This window comes from Carcharhinus amblyrhynchos, unplaced genomic scaffold, assembly GCF_965287045.1.
Source record: "Carcharhinus amblyrhynchos unplaced genomic scaffold, sCarAmb.v2.hapA scaffold_848, whole genome shotgun sequence".
In the NCBI taxonomy this organism is placed as follows: domain Eukaryota; kingdom Metazoa; phylum Chordata; class Chondrichthyes; order Carcharhiniformes; family Carcharhinidae; genus Carcharhinus; species Carcharhinus amblyrhynchos.
This window is the reverse complement of record NW_027650588.1, coordinates 28,598-48,039: the sequence shown is the minus strand read 5'-3', so window position 1 is coordinate 48,039 and position 19,442 is coordinate 28,598. Positions and strand designations below refer to the sequence as shown.

General features: G+C 47.4%; 1 protein-coding gene across 1 annotated transcript in view; it reads right to left on the bottom strand.

Annotated features, from left to right (window-relative positions):
• LOC145340217 (voltage-gated inwardly rectifying potassium channel KCNH6-like) overlaps positions 1 to 19,442 on the bottom strand; it is a gene marked incomplete at its 3' end in the record, with an annotated part of 54,987 nt that overhangs the window by 9,966 nt on the left and 25,579 nt on the right. Inside the window, exon 2 of the mRNA XM_080184643.1 lies at positions 7,339 to 7,764. Coding sequence (XP_080040769.1) covers positions 7,339 to 7,764 — 426 coding nt within the window. The remainder of the gene's footprint in view (positions 1 to 7,338; positions 7,765 to 19,442) is intronic.

The following is a 19,442-nucleotide window of genomic DNA, read 5'->3' as shown; positions in this document are numbered from 1 at the left end:
ACTTAGAATCGTGGAATCCTACAGTACAGAAGGTGGCCTTTCGGCTCTGTACTCATCACAATCCCATCGTATCCCCATAACCCCATGCATTTCCCCCCTAGCTTGTCCCCTTGACACTATGGGACAATTTATCATGGCCATTTCATCTAACCCGCACATCTTTGGACTGTGGGAGGAAACCGGAGTACCCGGAGGAAATTCACACAGAAGCGGGGAGAACGTGCAAACTCCGTACAGACAGTGACCCGAGCCGGGAATCGAACCCGGGTCCCTGCCGCTGTGAAGCAGCAGTGCTAACCAACTGTGCCGCTCCTGAACTTGTTTTGGTGATGTTGATTGAATGATAATCGATAATAACGACCGGGAGGCATGGTAGCACAGTGGTTAGCACTGTTGCTTCACAGCTCCAGGGTCCTGGGTTCAATTCCTGGCTCGAGTCACTCTCTGTGTGGAGTTTGCACATTCTCCTCGTATCTGCGTGGGTTTCCTCCGGGTACTCCGGTTTCCTCCCACAGTCCAAAGATGTGCGGGTTAGGTTGATTGGCCACGCTAAGAAATTGCCCCTTAGTGTCCCAAGATGCATAGGTTAGAGGGATTAGTGGGTATAATATGTAGGGATATGGGGGTAGGGCCTGGGTGGGATTGTGTTCAGTGCAGTCTCGATGGGCCGAAGGGCCTCTTTCTGCGCTGCAGGGTTCCATATTTCGTTCTGTGATAAATATTGCCCAGGACCGGGGAGAACTCCCCTGCTCCCTTCTCTGAAATAGTGCCTTGGGAATCTCTTACACTCAGCGAGCAGCACTGACACTGCAGCACTCCCTCAGCGCTGCCATGGAGCGTCAGCCTGGGATTTCCAATCCTTGAACCCGGAACATTCTGACTCGGAAATGACACCATATGTGTGGGTTGCTTCCCTGATGCCGAGGTTCAGGATAACTATGTGGAGAAGCACCGAGGCAAATTACAGATACCAATTGAGGCACAGCCAGCTCATTGTGAAGTTTACGACAAACCACCTCCCCCCCAGTCTAGCTCCAATGAATGAGGGGTAATTTTGTCCTCCATACCTAGCAGGAGCTGGAGATTGGACGCGGTTTAGATGTGGTTGAGAGTGACAAGTGCAAATGCCTTTTCTCCCCAGTGAATAGTTACTGAAATCACCCACTGCGCTGCTAAAGGTAACATTACAGCTGAGATTAAGCTGTCTGCTCACTCCTCAAACACTACATTAAGGCCTATTAGTGAACTGACATCCCAGTCTGTGACACAATTACAGTCGCACCGAGCCAATCTGTTGCCAAGGTAACCATTCAGTCGTGGATGATTTGATGAGGTCCAGAAAGCCCTTTGTACTTTCACTATATCCGCATGACACCAGCTTCTCAAAACTGCTTTAGAAATCCGGCCATAAGAGTATAAAGATATCCAGTAAAATAGACAAAATGCAATACTGCAGTGTCCCTGTCAACTCTCTTTCTTAAATGTCACACAGACTGAGGGGAATATCAGACAGTCAGGAGGGATGGGATTCTGCCAAAAAAAATTCTAAGTGTTGAATTTGTGTAAAAGCTGGAGTAAACCCGGCTGGTTTTTTTTACTGGGGTTTTCAAAATGAATCTCCCACATTGTACACTGCCTGAGTGTGAATCACGCAAAAAAATCATGGAGTCAGGTCTATTCCTGCTGGAGGACCAGCAGCCAAGCACTGAGTGGGCCATTGCGCATGTGCTGATCTGTCAGCACCGAGAATGACACACGTGCAGTGGCCAATGTCTGCTTGGGCTCCCAATCACTGGCCAGCCCCGTGACCCCCCACATCGCCATCTCTCTGATTTCCCCCACGGACCAATCGCTAGCCTCCCGGATATATCCAGGCCAGCCTGGACACCACACCCCCAACGGTACTGACCTCCCCCCAGAGGCCCCACCTCCCCATTCAGCCCCACCCCATTATGCCCCTGTCCCTTGGTACTACCAAGTACCTGCTTGGCACTGCCAAGATGGCAATGCCCAAAGGTACCCCCTCATCCCCGACCTCCTGGGGGGGCCTCGGTTGCCTCCCCCACTTCACTCCAGTGGGGTCAGGCTGACAGCTCCCCATTAGTGTGGAGCTGTTGTAACCTTGGCTGGAGAGAACCTCTCCTGGCTGGGTGGAGAGATTCTAGCAGGCCTGGAGACTCCTGTCCCAGGCAGTTATGTAAATGGTAATATGAATACATGATGCGGCTCCATGCCAACTTCTGGCGTAGAGCTGACAATGCTGGAAATCTGGCACCTGATAACTCGCCGAGACCACGGCACCCAGCAGGAAGCCTGCTAAACGGACTCCGCTTCTGTCTCCTGGCTTGTTGCGCTGCTAAAGCAGCACAGTGGGCTGGGTGAATCACTCCCAAAATCTTTACAAGAGTTCTTTATCCTGACTGGTGTCTCTCAGGCCCCTCTCTCTCTCAGGGAGCTATCTGTACACTGACTGGTGTCTCTCAGGCCCCTCTCTCTCTCAGGGAGATATCTGTACACTGACTGGTGTCTCTCAGTCCCCTCTCTCTCTCAGGGAGATATCTGTACACTGACTGGTGTCTCTCAGTCCCCTCTCTCTCAGGGAGATATCTGTACACTGACTGGTGTCTCTCAGTCCCCCCTCTCTCAGGGAGATATCTGTACACTGACTGGTGTCTCTCAGTCCTCTCTCTCTCAGGAAGATATCTGTACACTGACTGGTGTCTCTCAGACCCCCCTCTCTCAGGGAGATATCTGTACACTGACTGGTGTCTCTCAGTCCTCTCTCTCTCAGGGAGATATCTGTACACTGACTGGTGTCTCTCAGTCCCCCCTCTCTCAGGGAGATATCTGTACACTGACTGGTGTCTCTCAGTCCTCTCTCTCTCAGGGAGATATCTGTACACTGACTGGTGTCTCTCAGTCCTCTCTCCCTCAGGGAGATATCTGTACACTGACTGGTGTCTCTCAGTCCCCCTCTCTCTCTCTCAGGGAGATATCTGTACACTGACTGGTGTCTCTCAGTCCTCTCTCTCAGGGAGATATCTGTACACTGACTGGTGTCTCTCAGTCCCCCTCTCTCTCTCTCAGGGAGATATCTGTACACTGACTGGTGTCTCTCAGTCCTCTCTCTCTCAGGGAGATATCTGTACACTGACTGGTGTCTCTCAGTCCTCTCTCTCTCTCAGGGAGATATCTGTACACTGACTGGTGTCTCTCAGTCCTCTCTCTCTCAGGGAGATATCTGTACACTGACTGGTGTCTCTCAGACCCCCCTCTCTCAGGGAGATATCTGTACACTGACTGGTGTCTCTCAGTCCCCTCTCTCTCTCTCAGGGAGATATCTGTACACTGACTGGTGTCTCTCAGTCCCCCCTCTCTCAGGGAGATATCTGTACACTGACTGGTGTCTCTCAGTCCTCTCTCTCTCAGGAAGATATCTGTACACTGACTGGTGTCTCTCAGACCCCCCTCTCTCAGGGAGATATCTGTACACTGACTGGTGTCTCTCAGTCCTCTCTCTCTCAGGGAGATATCTGTACACTGACTGGTGTCTCTCAGTCCTCTCTCTCTCAGGGAGATATCTGTACACTGACTGGTGTCTCTCAGTCCTCTCTCTCTCAGGGAGATATCTGTACACTGACTGGTGTCTCTCAGTCCCCTCTCTCTCTCTCAGGGAGATATCTGTACACTGACTGGTGTCTCTCAGTCCTCTCTCTCTCTCTCAGGGAGATATCTGTACACTGACTGGTGTCTCTCAGTCCCCTCTCTCTCTCAGGGAGATATCTGTACACTGACTGGTGTCTCTCGGTCCCCTCTCTCTCTCAGGGAGATATCTGTACACTGACTGGTGTCTCTCAGTCCTCTCTCTCTCTCTCAGGGAGATATCTGTACACTGACTGGTGTCTCTCAGTCCCCCCTCTCTCTCAGGGAGATATCTGTACACTGACTGCAGTATTATTTTACTGTTTACTACTTTCGATTGAGAGTAAGTGCTTGGATCTGATGCTTTTGTGGGGTGGGGGTGCCTGGTGGCCTCTCTGCCCCTGCCAGGACACTCACTGTTTTCTGGTTTGACTGAGTACCCACTGCCCCTTGACCCTCCTCCAACTGCCCCATGATAATTTGGTCATCATTCAGATGGTGCCCGGTGCTTGGAGGATTCACAGGCAACCCTTCACAGGGAGAGGTGTGGGAAGGAGGCGCGAACAAGCTCTCAGTTCACAAGAGAGGGACAGGAGGAGGCCATTCAGCCCCTCAACCCTGTTCCACAATCCTGGCATTCCCTTCCTAATTGCACCGCGGGGGGAACCGACACCACAAGGACTGCAGCGGTTCACCATCACTTTCTCAAGGGTAATTAGGGATGGGCTGGTCTTTCCGCTGACACTCACACCCTGTCAGAGAGTTGAAAGCCTGCGTTAATAGCATGCAGCTTGTCTGCTCTCCCGGCAGCTGCTCAGGGCAGCGAGGCCACTGGGTGTTGTGCTTTGATTAAGAAATTGTCAGGTGTTGGATTCATCTGAAATATGATTCATTTTTAATCAACAGCCTGTCTGTAACTCCTCAACACAGTCGGACGTGGGGAAAGCGAGAGAGAGAGAGAGAGACAGAGAGAGTGACAGAGAGAGAGAGACAGAGAGAGAGACAGAGAGAGGGAGAGGGAGATCACTGAGAGCGTGGACACCGAGAAGATGTCAGGCATCGAGGGAGAGAAAGAGGAAAGGCGGATGGATGAGGAGAGGGCAGGAAAAAAGACAGACGGGTGAGAGAGACAGAAAGAAAGAGAGAATGGGCAGCACAAGAGGAGAGAGACAGACTGTGTGTAGAGTATTTCAGACAGGGACACGAGGCACAGGAAGTGATAGGTACAGACACACACTGGAGTATTTGTTTGGCGTCATTTTTTTATACTTTTTTCCCTCACCCATCTCACTCCTTAGTCTGTCCCTCTCCCTCTCCCCTTGTCTTCATTCTCACACCTCCTCTCACTTCTCTCTCCCCCCTCACCCTCCCTCTCTCCCTCCCCCCTCACCCTCCCTTTCCCCTCCCCTTTCTCTCCCTTCACCCTTCCACTGTCTCTACCCTTGCCCAATCTCACCTAGTTCTTTGGGTGTATGTAAGTGTATGTGTCTGCGTATGTATCTATACATCTGCCTATGTTTGTGTGTGTCTTTCTCTGTATATGTCTACGTGAATGAGTGTCTAATTGTGTTTGGTGTGTGTGTGTCTGTACCTATCTGCATGTGTCTATTATGTCTAATTATGTTTGGTGTGTGTGTACCTATCTGTGTGTGTCTATGTGGGTGTGTGACTAATTGTGTTTAATGTGTGTACACCTATCTGTGTGTGTCTAAGTGAGTGTGTCTAATTGTGTTTGGTGTGTGTGTGTGCGTACCTATCTGCGTATGTCTATGTGAGTGTGTCTAATTGTGTTTGGTGTGTGTGTGTGTGTACCTATCTGCGTGTGTCTATGTGAGTGTGTGTCTAATTGTGTTTGGTGTGTGTGTGTGTGTACCTATCTGCGTATGTCTATGTGAGTGTGTCTAATTGTGTTTGGTGTGTGTGTGTGTGTACCTATCTGCGTATGTCTATGTGAGTGTGTCTAATTGTGTTTGGTGTGTGTGTACACCTATCTGTGTGTGTCTATGTGAGTGTGTCTAATTGTGTTTGGTGTGTGTGTGTGTGTACCTATCTGCGTGTGTCTATGTGAGTGTGTGTCTAATTGTGTTTGGTGTGTGTGTGTGTGTACCTATCTGCGTATGTCTATGTGAGTGTGTCTAATTGTGTTTGGTGTGTGTGTACACCAATCTGTGTGTGTCTATGTGAGTGTGTCTAATTGTGTTTGGTGTGTGTGTGTGTGTGTGTGTGTACCTATCTGTGTGTGTCTATGTGAGTGTGTCTAATTGTGTTTGGTGTGTGTGTACCTATCTGCGTGTGTCTATGTGAGTGTGTCTAATTGTGTTTGGTCTGTGTGTGTGTGTGTGTGTACCTATCTGTGTATGTCTATGTGAGTGTGTCTAATTGTGTTTGGTGTGTGTGTACCTATCTGCGTGTGTCTATGTGAGTGTGTCTAATTGTGTTTGGTGTGTGTGTACCTATCTGCGTGTGTCTATGTGAGTGTGTCTAATTGTGTTTGGTCTGTGTGTGTGTGTGTGTACCTATCTGTGTATGTCTATGTGAGTGTGTCTAATTGTGTTTGGTCTGTGTGTGTGTACCTATCTGCGTGTGTCTATGTGAGTGTGTCTAATTGTGTTTGGTCTGTGTGTGTGTACCTATCTGCGTGTGTCTATGTGAGTGTGTCTAATTGTGTTTGGTCTGTGTGTGTGTGTGTGTGTGTGTGTGTACCTATCTGCGTGTGTCTATGTGAGTGTGTCTAATTGTGTTTGGTCTGTGTGTGTGTACCTATCTGCGTGTGTCTATGTGAGTGTGTCTAATTGTGTTTGGTCTGTGTGTGTGTGTGTGTGTGTACCTATCTGCGTGTGTCAATGTGAGCGTGTGTCTCATTGTGTTTGGTCTGTGTGTGTGTGTGTGTGTGTACCTATCTGTGTATGTCTATGTGAGTGTGTCTAATTGTGTTTGGTCTGTGTGTGTGTACCTATCTGCGTGTGTCTATGTGAGTGTGTCTAATTGTGTTTGGTCTGTGTGTGTGTACCTATCTGCGTGTGTCTATGTGAGTGTGTCTAATTGTGTTTGGTCTGTGTGTGTGTACCTATCTGCGTGTGTCTATGTGAGTGTGTCTAATTGTGTTTGGTCTGTGTGTGTGTACCTATCTGCGTGTGTCTATGTGAGTGTGTCTAATTGTGTTTGGTCTGTGTGTGTGTACCTATCTGCGTGTGTCTATGTGAGTGTGTCTAATTGTGTTTGGTCTGTGTGTGTGTACCTATCTGCGTGTGTCTATGTGAGTGTGTCTAATTGTGTTTGGTCTGTGTGTGTGTACCTATCTGCGTGTGTCTATGTGAGTGTGTCTAATTGTGTTTGGTCTGTGTGTGTGTACCTATCTGCGTGTGTCTATGTGAGTGTGTCTAATTGTGTTTGGTCTGTGTGTGTGTACCTATCTGCGTGTGTCTATGTGAGTGTGTCTAATTGTGTTTGGTCTGTGTGTGTACCTATCTGTGTATGTCTATGTGAGTGTGTCTAATTGTGTTTGGTGTGTGTGTACCTATCTGCGTGTGTCTATGTGAGTGTGTCTAATTGTGTTTGGTCTGTGTGTGTACCTATCTGTATGTCTGCGTGTGCAAGGTGATCTTTGGTCTACTGGTGCACGAGCCTCCAATCTGAAACCTGGATGGGTTTGATTTAGATGGTCATTTTGAAACGATCTTTTTATTTGCCCTTTACCTCATCGGAGCCAGACCTGAAGATGAGAAGGTCGAATGGAATGGCAGCCACAATGTCGATGAGGAACCAGCCCTTGAAGTAATGGATGGCGATCTTGGCTGGGTGGCTGACCACCTCATCGTTCTCATTGACGTAGGTGGTGCGGAAGTTGATGATGATGTCAATGATGAACATGATGTCAACGATCAGATCCACAACAGCCAGCGGGTTACACGAGTAGCCACACTCCAGTCGCTTCTCCTCTTCCTGATCGTTTAGCAGGAAGGCAGCAGAATAGGGTGTGAAGATGGCAGTGTGTATGACCAGCAGCAGAATCAGCCAGTCCCATACAGCCTTGAACGGACTGTAGTGAAGAATAGTCCACTTGTGGATCCGAGGGGCTTGCAGCTTATATTCTGGAAGCACATCAGCTCCAAGCGAGAGGACCTGTCAAAAAAACACAGAACGAACAAGAAACATTACTGCTGGAGACCAGACCAGAATGTTCACAGCTTCCAGCCCCGGGAGATGCTGCGTTGACTAATCCTGGCCAGTTGGAGGGCAATGATTTATGTCACTCACAGGTGACCTGCCTCTGATCTGAACAATTTCAAGCCTCATTTTGGAGACAGAAGTGCACTCCGGTGCCAGTTCGGGTACACTGAGGAAGAATGTAGCATGGACAATGCATGAACCAGTATGTCTTTTAGACTGGGAGGAAACCGGAGCACCTGGAGGAAACCCACGCAGACATGGGGAGAATGTGCAGATTCCACACAGACAAGCCGGGAATTGAACCCCCAGGTCGCTGGCGCTGTGAGACAGCAGCACTAACTACTGTGCCAAATAATGAATTGCCAACTTTCAGGGAGAAAATCACATCACTCCACAGGTTACAATCTCGATTCCTGTACTCCCTATACGATAACCAACTCTGTCATCCCGGAGGATGATATGAGGATGTGTCTAGGGCAGTGGATAGAGGAGAGCCGGTGGATGTGGTCCTTCTGGATTTTCAGAAGGCGTTTGACAAGGTACCTCACAAGAGGTTATTGCAGAAGGTCAGGGGACATGGAGTTGGGGGTAGGGTGTTAGCGTGGATAGAGGATTGGTTGTCAAATAGGAGGCAGAGAGTGGGGGTCAATGGGTGCTATTCGGATTGGCGGTTGGTGACTAGTGGGGTGCCGAAGGGGTCGGTGCTGGGGCCTCAGCTATTTACCATTTATATAGATGATCTGGAGGAGGAAACCGAGTGCAGGGTGTCGAAATTTGCTGATGACACCAAGATTGGGGGAAAGGCAAATTGTGCGGAGGGTGTGGAGAGTCTGCAGAAGGATCTAGATAGGCTGGGCCAATGGGCCAGGAAATGGCAAATGGAATTTAATGTTGGCAAGTGTGAGGTGGTCCACTTTGGTAGGAAGAATGGTAGGAAGGACTATTACTTACGTGGCGAAAAACTGCAGCATGTGACGGTGCAGAGGGACCTCGGGGTCCTTGTGCATGAGTCGCAAAAACCCAGCTTGCAGGTGCAGCAGGTGGTCAGGAAGGCGAATGGGATGCTGGCCTTCATAGCGAGGGGGATTGAATATAAAAGTAGGGAGGTCTTGCTGCAGCTGTATAGGGCATTGGTGAGGCCGCAGCTGGAGTACTGTGTGCAGTTTTGGGCGCCGCACCTGCGCAAGGATATTTTGGCCCTGGAGGGAGTGCAGAGGAGGTTTACTAGGCTGATACCGGAGTTGAGGGGATTGAGCTATGAGGAGAGGCTGAATAAACTAGGCTTGTATTCGTTAGAGTTTAGAAGAATGAGGGGAGATCTCATTGAGACGTATAAGATGATGAATGGGATGGATAGGATAGAGGTGGAGAGACTCTTCCCGCTCAAAAAAGACAGTAGGACTAGGGGGCACAGCCTCAAGATAAAGGGGAGGCGGTTTAGAACGGAGTTGAGGAGGAACTTCTTCACTCAAAGGGTGGTGAATCTCTGGAATTCTCTGCCCGTTGAAGTGGTGGAGGCTGCCTCGCTAAATATTTTTAAGAAGTGGGTTGATGGGTTCTTGATAAGAGAGTGGATTAGGGGTTATGGGGAGAGGGCGGGAAAGTGGAACTGAGCCACGACAGATCAGCCATGATCTTATTGAATGGCGGGGCAGGATCGAAGGGCTGGATGGCCTACTCCTGCTCCTATTTCTTATGTTCTTATGTAGGTCACGGAACCTCTCACCTTTACCCTCCCCACCTGATCAAACCTTTTCCAATATGGCTAATGTTGGAATTTTAAATGGGGAACGCTGTTTCTTGAATGTCCCAGGGATATTCCGCCTGGGTTACAGATGGATGTGTTTAGGGAGTTTCCAGAAAGGTTGGTTTATCCAAACTCCCCCTTCCAGCCTCAGTTTTCCATTATGTTTTGTGATTTGCAAGATATTTAAAGAATTCTAGCTCTTGGCTGCACTAAACATCATAGACATTCTCGTTCCAACCTACCTGTACTCTCCCACCTACACTTGGTGGTAGAGGGGTTAGCAACGCTGCTCACGGCGCCAAGAACCCGGGTTCAATTCCTGGCTTGGTCACTGTCTGTATGGAGTTTGCATGTTCTCCCCATGTCTGCGTGGGCTTCCTCCGGGTGCTCCGGTTTCCTCCCACAATCCAAAGATGTGCGGGTTAGGTGGGTTAGCTATAGGGTTATGGGGATAGGGTCTGGGTAAGATGCGCTGTCAGAGTCAGCGGAAGCTCGATGGTCCGAATGGCCTCCTTCTGCACAGTTGGGATTTTATGGTTCATGGAATGTAGGTGTCGCTGGGCCATCCCTAATTACCCTTGAAGTGAGAGACTTGCGAGACCATTTCAGAGGGCATTTAAGAGTGAACCACATTGCCGTGGGTCTGGAGTCACATGTAGGCCAGACCAGGTAGAAATGACAGATTTCCCTCCTTAAAGAACATTAGTAAACCAGATTTTATTTTTCCAAACAATAACCAATGATAGCTTCGCGGCCTAGGGTGACTAACTTTCAATTCCAGATTTCATTAATTTAGTTTAAATTTCATCAGCTGTCATGGTGAGATTTGAACCTGTGTCCCAGAGCAATAGCCTGAATTACTGGTCCAGTGAATCATCATTGAATCATAAAACCCTACAGTGCAGAAAGAGGCTCATCGAGTCTGCACTGACCACAATCCCATCCAGGCCCTACCCCCATATCCCTACATATTATACCCACTAATCCCTCTAACCTACACATCCCTGGACACTAAGGGGCAATTTCTTAGCATGGCCAATCAACCTAACCTGCACATCTTTGGACTGTGGGAGGAAAATGGAGCACCCGGAGGAAACCCACGCAGACACGAGGAGAATGTGCAAACTGCACACAGACAGTGACCCGAGCCGGGAATCGAACCCAGATCTCTGGAGCTGTGAAGCAGCAGTGCTAACCGCTGTGCTACCGTGCCACCCCGAAGTTAGGACTCTGCCACCACCTCCTGCAGGAACTTTCTCAGCATCTAATCAAAGCAGCAACAGAGGAACAGGAAGAGACCACTCAGGCCAAATCATGACTGATTTGCACCTTAACTCCATCTACTCATCGTAGATCCAGATCTTGCCAGAAACTACAAAGGGTTGTAAATGTAGCCCACTCCATCACACAAACCAGTCTCCCATCCATCAACTCCAACTACACTTCCTGCTGCCTCGGAAAAACTGGCAGCATAATCAAGGATCCCATCCACCCCAGACGTACTTTCATCCACCTTCTTCCGTCAGGAAAAAGATTCAAAAGTCCGAAACCAACCGGGAAAATGCCGGAAAATCTCAGCAGGTCTGTAAGGAGAGAAAAGAGCTGATGTTTCCAGTCCATGTGACTCTTTGTCAAAGCTCGGTTTTCCAGCATTTTCTCTATTAGTTTCAGATTCCAGCATGTACAGTAATTTACATTTTATTTAACAAAAGTCTGAGGACATGTACCAACCGACTCAAGAACAGCTTTTTCCCTGCTGGCATCAAATTTTTGAATGGACCTCCCTCCCATTAAGTTGATCTTTCTCTACACCCTAGCTATGACTGTAACACTACATTCTGCATTCTCACCTTTCCTTCTTCCATGTATATTCTATGAACAGTATGCTCTGTCTGTATAGCGCGCAAGAAACAATACTTTTTACTGTATTCCCAATATATGTGACAATTGTAAATCAAATATCCTCATCTGACAACAATCCATCAATCTTGGCTTTGAGATTTTCAATTGCCCCCTCAGTGCTAACAGGGTTTTGAAACAGAGTTTCAGATTTCTGCCATCCTTTGTGTGGAGGAGGCGATCACGATAAAGTAGTTAAATCGAATAAAAGTTTAATTAAGGGATTTCATTTCCCTCTCACTGCACTCTCGTAGCATTGAGCCATAAATTTTAAGGAATGACAAAATGAAATGATTATTTCTTCTCAATCTCTGGAATAAAACTTTTAAATGATTCTTGTTTTTCAATTTATCGTACAAATGTATTTTTTATAAGCCTGGCTTTGTGTCTGTAATGAATGTCAAGAATTCAGTGCTCCAGTTCTGCTGTAACACCTTCAGTCATATTTTAGAAAGAGAAGGGTTATTTTCCAGAATTTCATGTCCACCGGATCTCTCCCCGCACGGAGTGGGGGATAAGCAGAGCCCGTACACCTCTCCCTCTGGGGGGTTGGGGAGAAGGAAGGCCCAGGCCTCTCTCTCTAGGGAGTGCGGGGAAACGCACGAACCAGTGACCTGGTGTCTCTCACATATCCAAGCACTCAAAGCGGTACATAGTACAGAAAATGAAAGGGGATTGGTTTTGGTCAACGCAGGCAGAAAATGCTGGAGAAACTCAGCAGGTCTGACAGCATCTGTGGAGAGGTAATAGAGCCAATGTTAACTCTGTTCTCTCTCCACAGATGCTGTCAGACCCGCTGAGATTTTCCAGCCTTGTCTGTTTTTGATTCAGATTTCAATAGTGTTTTGCCTTTATCTTGGTCAACGTCCCTCACTTTATATTAGCTTTATCACATACCCCAAACTGTTCCCAGCCATTGCCCAAGGAAGGAGTAACTGACCAGTTACCTCACTGCTGCCTGCGGAGTCTTGCTGTGTACAAAGTGATTATTAGATTCAACTGCGACGCCCATTCACAAGTGTGCTTACCAGCTGGAGCCATGGGCTTCCGACTGGGAGTGGGAACCCTTCCCTCCCGCTCCTGGATCAGGAGAAGACTGAGTATAAAGAGGAGGCTTTGAGCTCACAAATTTGCACTGGGAAAGCAACCTGAGAGGGTCAGCTTGGGCCATAAGGAGCACATCGCAGCAACACAGTAACTTAAATATAGCAGCGTGAAGGCAATGATGGAACAGTGAAATCAACGGGAAAAACACTGAGCCAAGACCAGAAACTGACACTTACTAATGATCATAAACATCCAGAATGCTCAAGTCACCATTAAGCTCCCTGACGAGCTGCAAAAGTGAGAAACCGTCCACATCTTAACCCTATCATAACAGAGAGAATATTGGCCCTTAAACAACCCTTGGCAGAGAGAGAAAAGTGTCCGGCCCCACAGGATGAGGTGGGGACAGGTAGGTGAGGTTGAATAACTGGAGCTTGTCCAGGGTTAGGAATGGCAGTCACCTGTACCTGTCCCTGTCCCAGGGCTGGGTGGGGGGAGGGGGGGGGGGTGCGCAACTGGTGAGCAGCATTTGGACTTGATGTCTTGTCAGGGCCAGTGAGATTGGGGGAGAATGGGATGATCAGACATCGGCAGTGCGACGCTGCAGCTCAGGATCTGTGACCTTTGGCGCAGCGTGAAAACTGGCCCACGCGTAGAAAGGTCAGAGCAGATATGGTGGCACATTTGAGAAAAGCTGGTTAATTGATCCACAGAATCCACAAGGCTGGTGCTGAGAGGTTGGATAGCGGTGTTGCTGGGGTGCCATTAAGACTGTTGTGAGCAACTGGTGAGAAAGTGCCATAGGAATATGCCATCCTGGTGAAGACCATGCCATGGAATCTGTGTTGACTGTGATCTGCTGTTGGTTAAGAACTGGTGACTCTATCCTTGAAGGAAAGCAACTGGAATTCTAATGGAGGAGATTTTATAGCTTTGACAGACTTTGTGGTTGAAATCGGTGGCATATATATTAAACACACTTAAATAAACTCGTGAGATCTATCTTTGTTATATCCACTAATTTAAGTTTAATGTTTATATTGATCTGTCTAAATTTGTTATGGTTATGTTTGATTGTTAAAGTAAAAATTATCAAAAGGAAATTAGATAAAGGAGAACCAGTGAATGTGATTTCTTTAGACTTCCAGAAGACTTTTGACAAGGTGTTACGTCGGAGACTGTTAAATAGGTTAAGTGCTCATGGTGTTAAGGGTATGATCCTGGCATGGATAGAGGATTGGGTCACTGATAGACAGCAGCTGGTGACTAGTGGGCTGCCTCAGGGGTCAGTGCTGGGACCACAACTTTCCACAATATACATTAATGATTTGGAGGAAGGAACTGAAGGCACTGTTGCTAAATTTGCAGAAGATACAAAGATATGTAGAGGGACAGGTAGTATTGGGGAAGGAGGGGGGCTGCAGAAGGGCTTGGACAGGTTAGGAGAAGTGGCAGATGGAATACAATGTGGAGAAGTGTGAGGTTATGCACGTTGGAAAATGGAATGGAGGCATAGAGTATTTTCTAAATGGAAAAATGCTTAGGAAATCAGAAACACCAAAGGAACTTGGGAGTTCAAGATTCTCTTAAGGTTAATGTCCAGGTTCAGTCAGCATTAGGAAGGCAAATGCAATGTTTGCGTTCATGTTGAGAGGGCTAGAATACAAGATCAGGGATGTACTTCTAAGGCTGTATAAGGCTCTGGTCAGACCCCATTTGGAGTATTGTGAGCAGTTTTGTGCCCCATATCTAAGGAAGGATGTGCTGGTCTTGGAAAGGACCCAGAGAAGGTTTACAAGAACAATCCCTGGAATGAAGAGCTTGTCGTATGAGGAACAGTTGAGGACTCTGTACGCAGGGTCTGTACTCATTGGAATTTAGAAGAATGAGGGGGGATCTTATTGAAACTTACAGGATACTGCGAGGCCTGGATAGAGTGAACGTGGAGAGGATGTTTCCACAAGTAGGAAAAACTAGAATCAGAGGGCACAACCTCAAGCTAAAGGGATGATCCTTTAAAACAGAGATTGAGGAGGAAATTTTTTAGCCAGAGAGCGGTGAATCTGTGGAACTCTTTGCCGCAGAAGACTGTGGAGGCCAGGTCACTGAGGTCTTTAAGACAGAGATAGATAGGTTCTTGATTAATAAGGGGATCAGGGGTTATGGGGAAAAGGCAGGAGAATGAAGATGAGAAAAAAAATCAACCCTGATTGACTGGCAGAGCAGACTTGATGGGCCGAGTGGCCTAATTCTGCTCCTATGGCAGAAGATGGAATTTTGTCCATTGGTTTCTCCACTTGGGTCGTTTGGTAAATTTGCTTCTTTTGGTCTGTTGGACTCCATGGGGATCATAGTAACCTTCACGTCTTAACCGTCTCCAAACAGTGAGACTGTTTTGATCATAACCATCTCCTAAAAGGGAGATTGGAAGCGTAATCACACCCTGACAAGGTCTGAACCCAATGTCAGCTGTTAGCTCTTTCAGAGTTAATAAAAATCCAAGTTCAACAAAAGCAAAATTAGGTGGAGACAGAAGAGCTCAGACCAGAACAATTTTGTATCACGGGAGTGATATATTTTCAAAATTAAACTGCAAAGTTCATCTTGTTCATGTTACCAGCTGTTTATTTGTGATTATTTTAGATTCTCCAGTGCCACCTGACTAAAATATTCTTAAGGTGCCAGAGTGTTCACTTCTTCCTATCCCGAGGTTTAGCCGTGCTGGTACAGTTAGTAACATTGAATCCCTACAGTGCAAAAGGAGGCCATTTGGCCCATTTAGTCTGCAGCAATTCTCCGAAAGAGAATCTTACCCAGGCCCTGCTCAAGCCCTATCCCCATAACCTCACACATTTAGCACGGTTAATTCACCTGCATATCTTGGGACGTTATGGGCAATTTAGCATAGCCAAACCAGCTCCCTGTCGAAATCAGACGGTCTTGCTTGCCTGGGACAAGACAGGTCTGGAATATTGGCATCCAAACAGTAACTGGTGGCCTTTCAGTTTTAGTCCATGTGTCTATCCTCTTGTCTGGAGGGTCTCAGTCATTCTGATGCAGGGTCTACGGGCTCCAGCAGCACTGGTGTTGGAGGCACCTTCTGCTTCGGTTTGGGGTCAGCTCAGTGGAATAGCCAATGTTTGTCACGTAACCCAGCCCAGTCTCATCACTGAGGCATCAGTTCAAGGGCTGTACAATCCAGGCTGACACTTGTAGCGCAGTACTGAGGGAGTGCTGGACTGTATGAGGTGCTGGATTTTTGGGGAGAGGTTAAACTGATGCCTTGTCCACCCTCTGGGGTGGGAGTGAAAGATTCCAGGGAACCATTTGAATTCCAGCATTTGGTGAACAGTGAGGAACCTGCACAATATAAACGTGCATAGATCCACGACTGGAAAGGGACCAAGACATCACCACAGGTCTCCCTATCTGGAAAATACTCTAATTGAACTACAGGAATGTACATAGCTTTATTAGTGTGGATTTCAGCAATCCTAATGCCCCTCAGGGAGCCTTTAGACACATCCAGCTGTTAACAACCTCTGCCTGTATAGGCAGATGGGTCTTAAAGGAGTGTCCAAAGTTGTAAGTCTAGAGAGTGGCTATTCAACCATGAAGAGCATCACAGCAAGCCTTCCCTTAACCCATCATCCACACACACTCAATTTCCATCAATGATAGTAAATAGGCCTGTGAATCATGGCTGGGTCCTTTACCAATGCCCTCAGAGATGTTGATGCCACTGCCAAACTGGTTCAAAGATTGGCTGGGAGCCACAACAGAAAATGAGATCGATTTGTGAGGAACATACATGGATGACAAATTAAAACTGCCTGGAATGGCTTCATATTCCTGAGGGGCGGAGGGTATGGGCTGGGAAGTTTTTAGTGACGATGTTCCAGTCACTCGGAGACTGGGTCAGTTTTGATGGCCTCTTCCTGCCTGTCGGTGATCTATGTTTATATTAAATTGAATGTGTCAGGTTTCTATAAATATATCAGCGGCAAGGAGGTGCTGAAGCAAACAGTGTGATGTCTGAACTGAACCAAGGATGGCCACACATGGATAATGAGATCTGAGAAATCTATGACCTCTAACGACTAGAGAGACAAGGACAGCAGATATATGGGAACTCCACCACCTAGACATTCCCACCCCAGCGTCACTCACTGTCCGCAAACATATCACCGTTCCTTCACTGTCACTGCGTCAAAATTCTGGAACTCTCTCCCAAACAGCATTGTGGGTGCACCTACACGCGTGTCGCTGTAGGAGAACCCTCCACACACCTGATGAAGGAACACCGTTTCCAAAAGCCTGTGGGATTACCATTAAATAAACTGGTTGGACTTAAACCTGGTGTTGTGAGACTTCTTACGGTGCATCTACACCACAGGGACTCCAGCGGCTCAAGAAGGCAGCTCACTACCACCTTCTCAAGGGCAATTAGGGATGGATAATAAATGCTGGGCCTAGCCAGTAACACCCCAAAATTCTCAAACACCACCATTGTAACAAGGTTCTTATTATGATTATCTAGGATTGCAATGGGATCTTGATCAGTTGGGCCAGTGACAGATGGAGGTGATGCATTTTGGTTGACTGAACCAGGGCAGGATTACTCAGTTAATGGTAAGATGTTGGGGATAGTTAAAGAACAAAAAGATCTACAGGTTCATCATTCCTTGAAAGTGGAGTCAGAGGTGGTGAAGAAAGCATTCAGCATGAATCATAGAACCCTACAGTGCAGAAAGAGACCCTTCGGCCCATCGAGTCTGCACCGAACACAATCCCACCCAAGCCCTACCCCCATATCCCTACATAATCCCCCTAACCTCCGATATCCTGGACACTAAGGGGCAATTTCTTAGATGGCCAATCAACCTAACCCACACATCTTTGGGCTGTGGGAGGAAACCAGTGTACCCGGAGGAAACTCCATGCAGACACTAGGAGAATGTGCAAACTCCACACAGGCAGTGACCCGAGCCAAGAACTGAACCCAGGACCCTGGAGCTGTGAAGCAGCAGTGCTAACCACTGTGCCACTATGCCACCCATGCTTGGTTTCATTCGTTAAAACATTGCATACAGGATTGGAATGTCTTGTTGAAGTTGTACAAGACATTGGTAAGGCCACACTTGGAATACTGTGTACATTTCTCGTCACCCTATTATAGAAAGGATATTATTAAACTAGAAAGAGTGCAAAAAAGATTCACTAGGATGCTACCGGGACTTGATGGTTTGAGTTATAAGGAGAGCATGGATAGACTGGGACTTTTTCCCTGGAGCATAGGAGACTTAGGGGTGTCCTCACAGAGGTCTATAAAATAATGAGAGACATACATCAGCTAGATAGTCAACATTTTTTCCTGAAAGTATAATAATCTAAAACTAGAGGGCATAGGTTTAAGGTGAGAGGGGAGAGATACAAAAGTGTCCAGAGGGGCAATTTTTTCACACAGAGGGTGGTGAGTGGCTGGAACAAGCTGCCAGAGGTAGTTGTAGAGGCGGGTGAAATTTTGTCTTTTAAAAAGCATTTACAGTTACATGGGCATGACTGGTATAGAGGGATGTGGGCCAAATGCGGGCAATTGGGACAAGTTTAGTGTTAAAAACTGGGCAGCACGGACATATTGGGCTGAAGGGTCTGTTTTCATGCTGTAACTCTCCACGACTCTAAGTCAAGTATCTCCTTTCTTAAGGCAATGATTGGGTTACCCTGAGGAGGATCTGAGAAGCAAATCGGAAAAGCAAGAAGCATTGGCAATAAAGAGGGAGTAAAACAGCCAACAGCATATGACACTGGTTCCAGCGGTTACAGGCTAAATCACCCCCACTCTTCCCCCGGTTTGTGTGGTTAGGCTCAGAGTTAACACAGCCAAGTGGGAGCATGGGACTCTGAAATTGGACTCATTTTCCCCTGAGCCATGGAAAGTACAGAAACGCAGTAGAGTTCCTAATGCTGATCGGGAGGGAGAGTCAGGATGGTCTGTTGGTCAATACTGTGCCGTCATTCAGTTTTTATTCTTCTGCGGGAGGTGGGTGTTGCTGGCTAGGCCAGCACTTGTTGCTGATCCTTAACTGCCTTTGAGAAGGTGCTGGTGAGCTGCCTCCTTGAATCGCTGCAGTCTACCTGATGTAGGCACAAGAGCCAGTACTCCCTTAGTAACAATGAACAGTACAGCACAGGAACAGGCCCTTTGGCCCACCAAGCCTGTGCCGATCACATTGTCTTATCTAACCCAACCGCCTGTATCCCTTTATTCCCCATCTGTGCACGTGTCTATCCAGATAAGTCTTAAATGTGACTCACTTATCTACCTCACTTGGCAATGCATTCCAGGCCCCCACCACCCTCTGTATAAAAATCTTCACCTGCATATCTCCACTGCACCTTTCCCCCCTTATTTTGAACTTGTACCCCCTTGTCATCGTCATTTCTGCCCTGGGGAAAACTTTCCAACTGTTTTACCCTATCCCCCACACCCCTCGTAATTTTATAAACTTCTAACACAGTGGAGAGTCAGCTCTGATTATGCTCGAATCCAAGAAATGGGGCTTGAACCCACAACTTGCAGAGTTAAGGGTGCTGATCACACAGTCATAGCTGGTGCTCATTATCCTGACAACAGTAGAACAATAAAGGACACAGACAGTGGCACCAGGATGGCAAGAAAGGAAAGAGAGAGTCATGATTTATTTATTCAGAGCAATGGAGCAGTTGATGAACTACAATGCAATCCAATTCAAACACTGCCATTCAAAATAAAAGGGGAGATACAGAAAGGACACGCAATTATTGGAGGCTGCATTGTTAGAATTAACATATAGGAGACAACTTAAAATTGTACGAGGAGTTATTCTTGGTAGCACAAACGATTTGGGAGAATGTATTAATTCTAAGATTAGAAAGATTTGTAATGAGCAAAAGT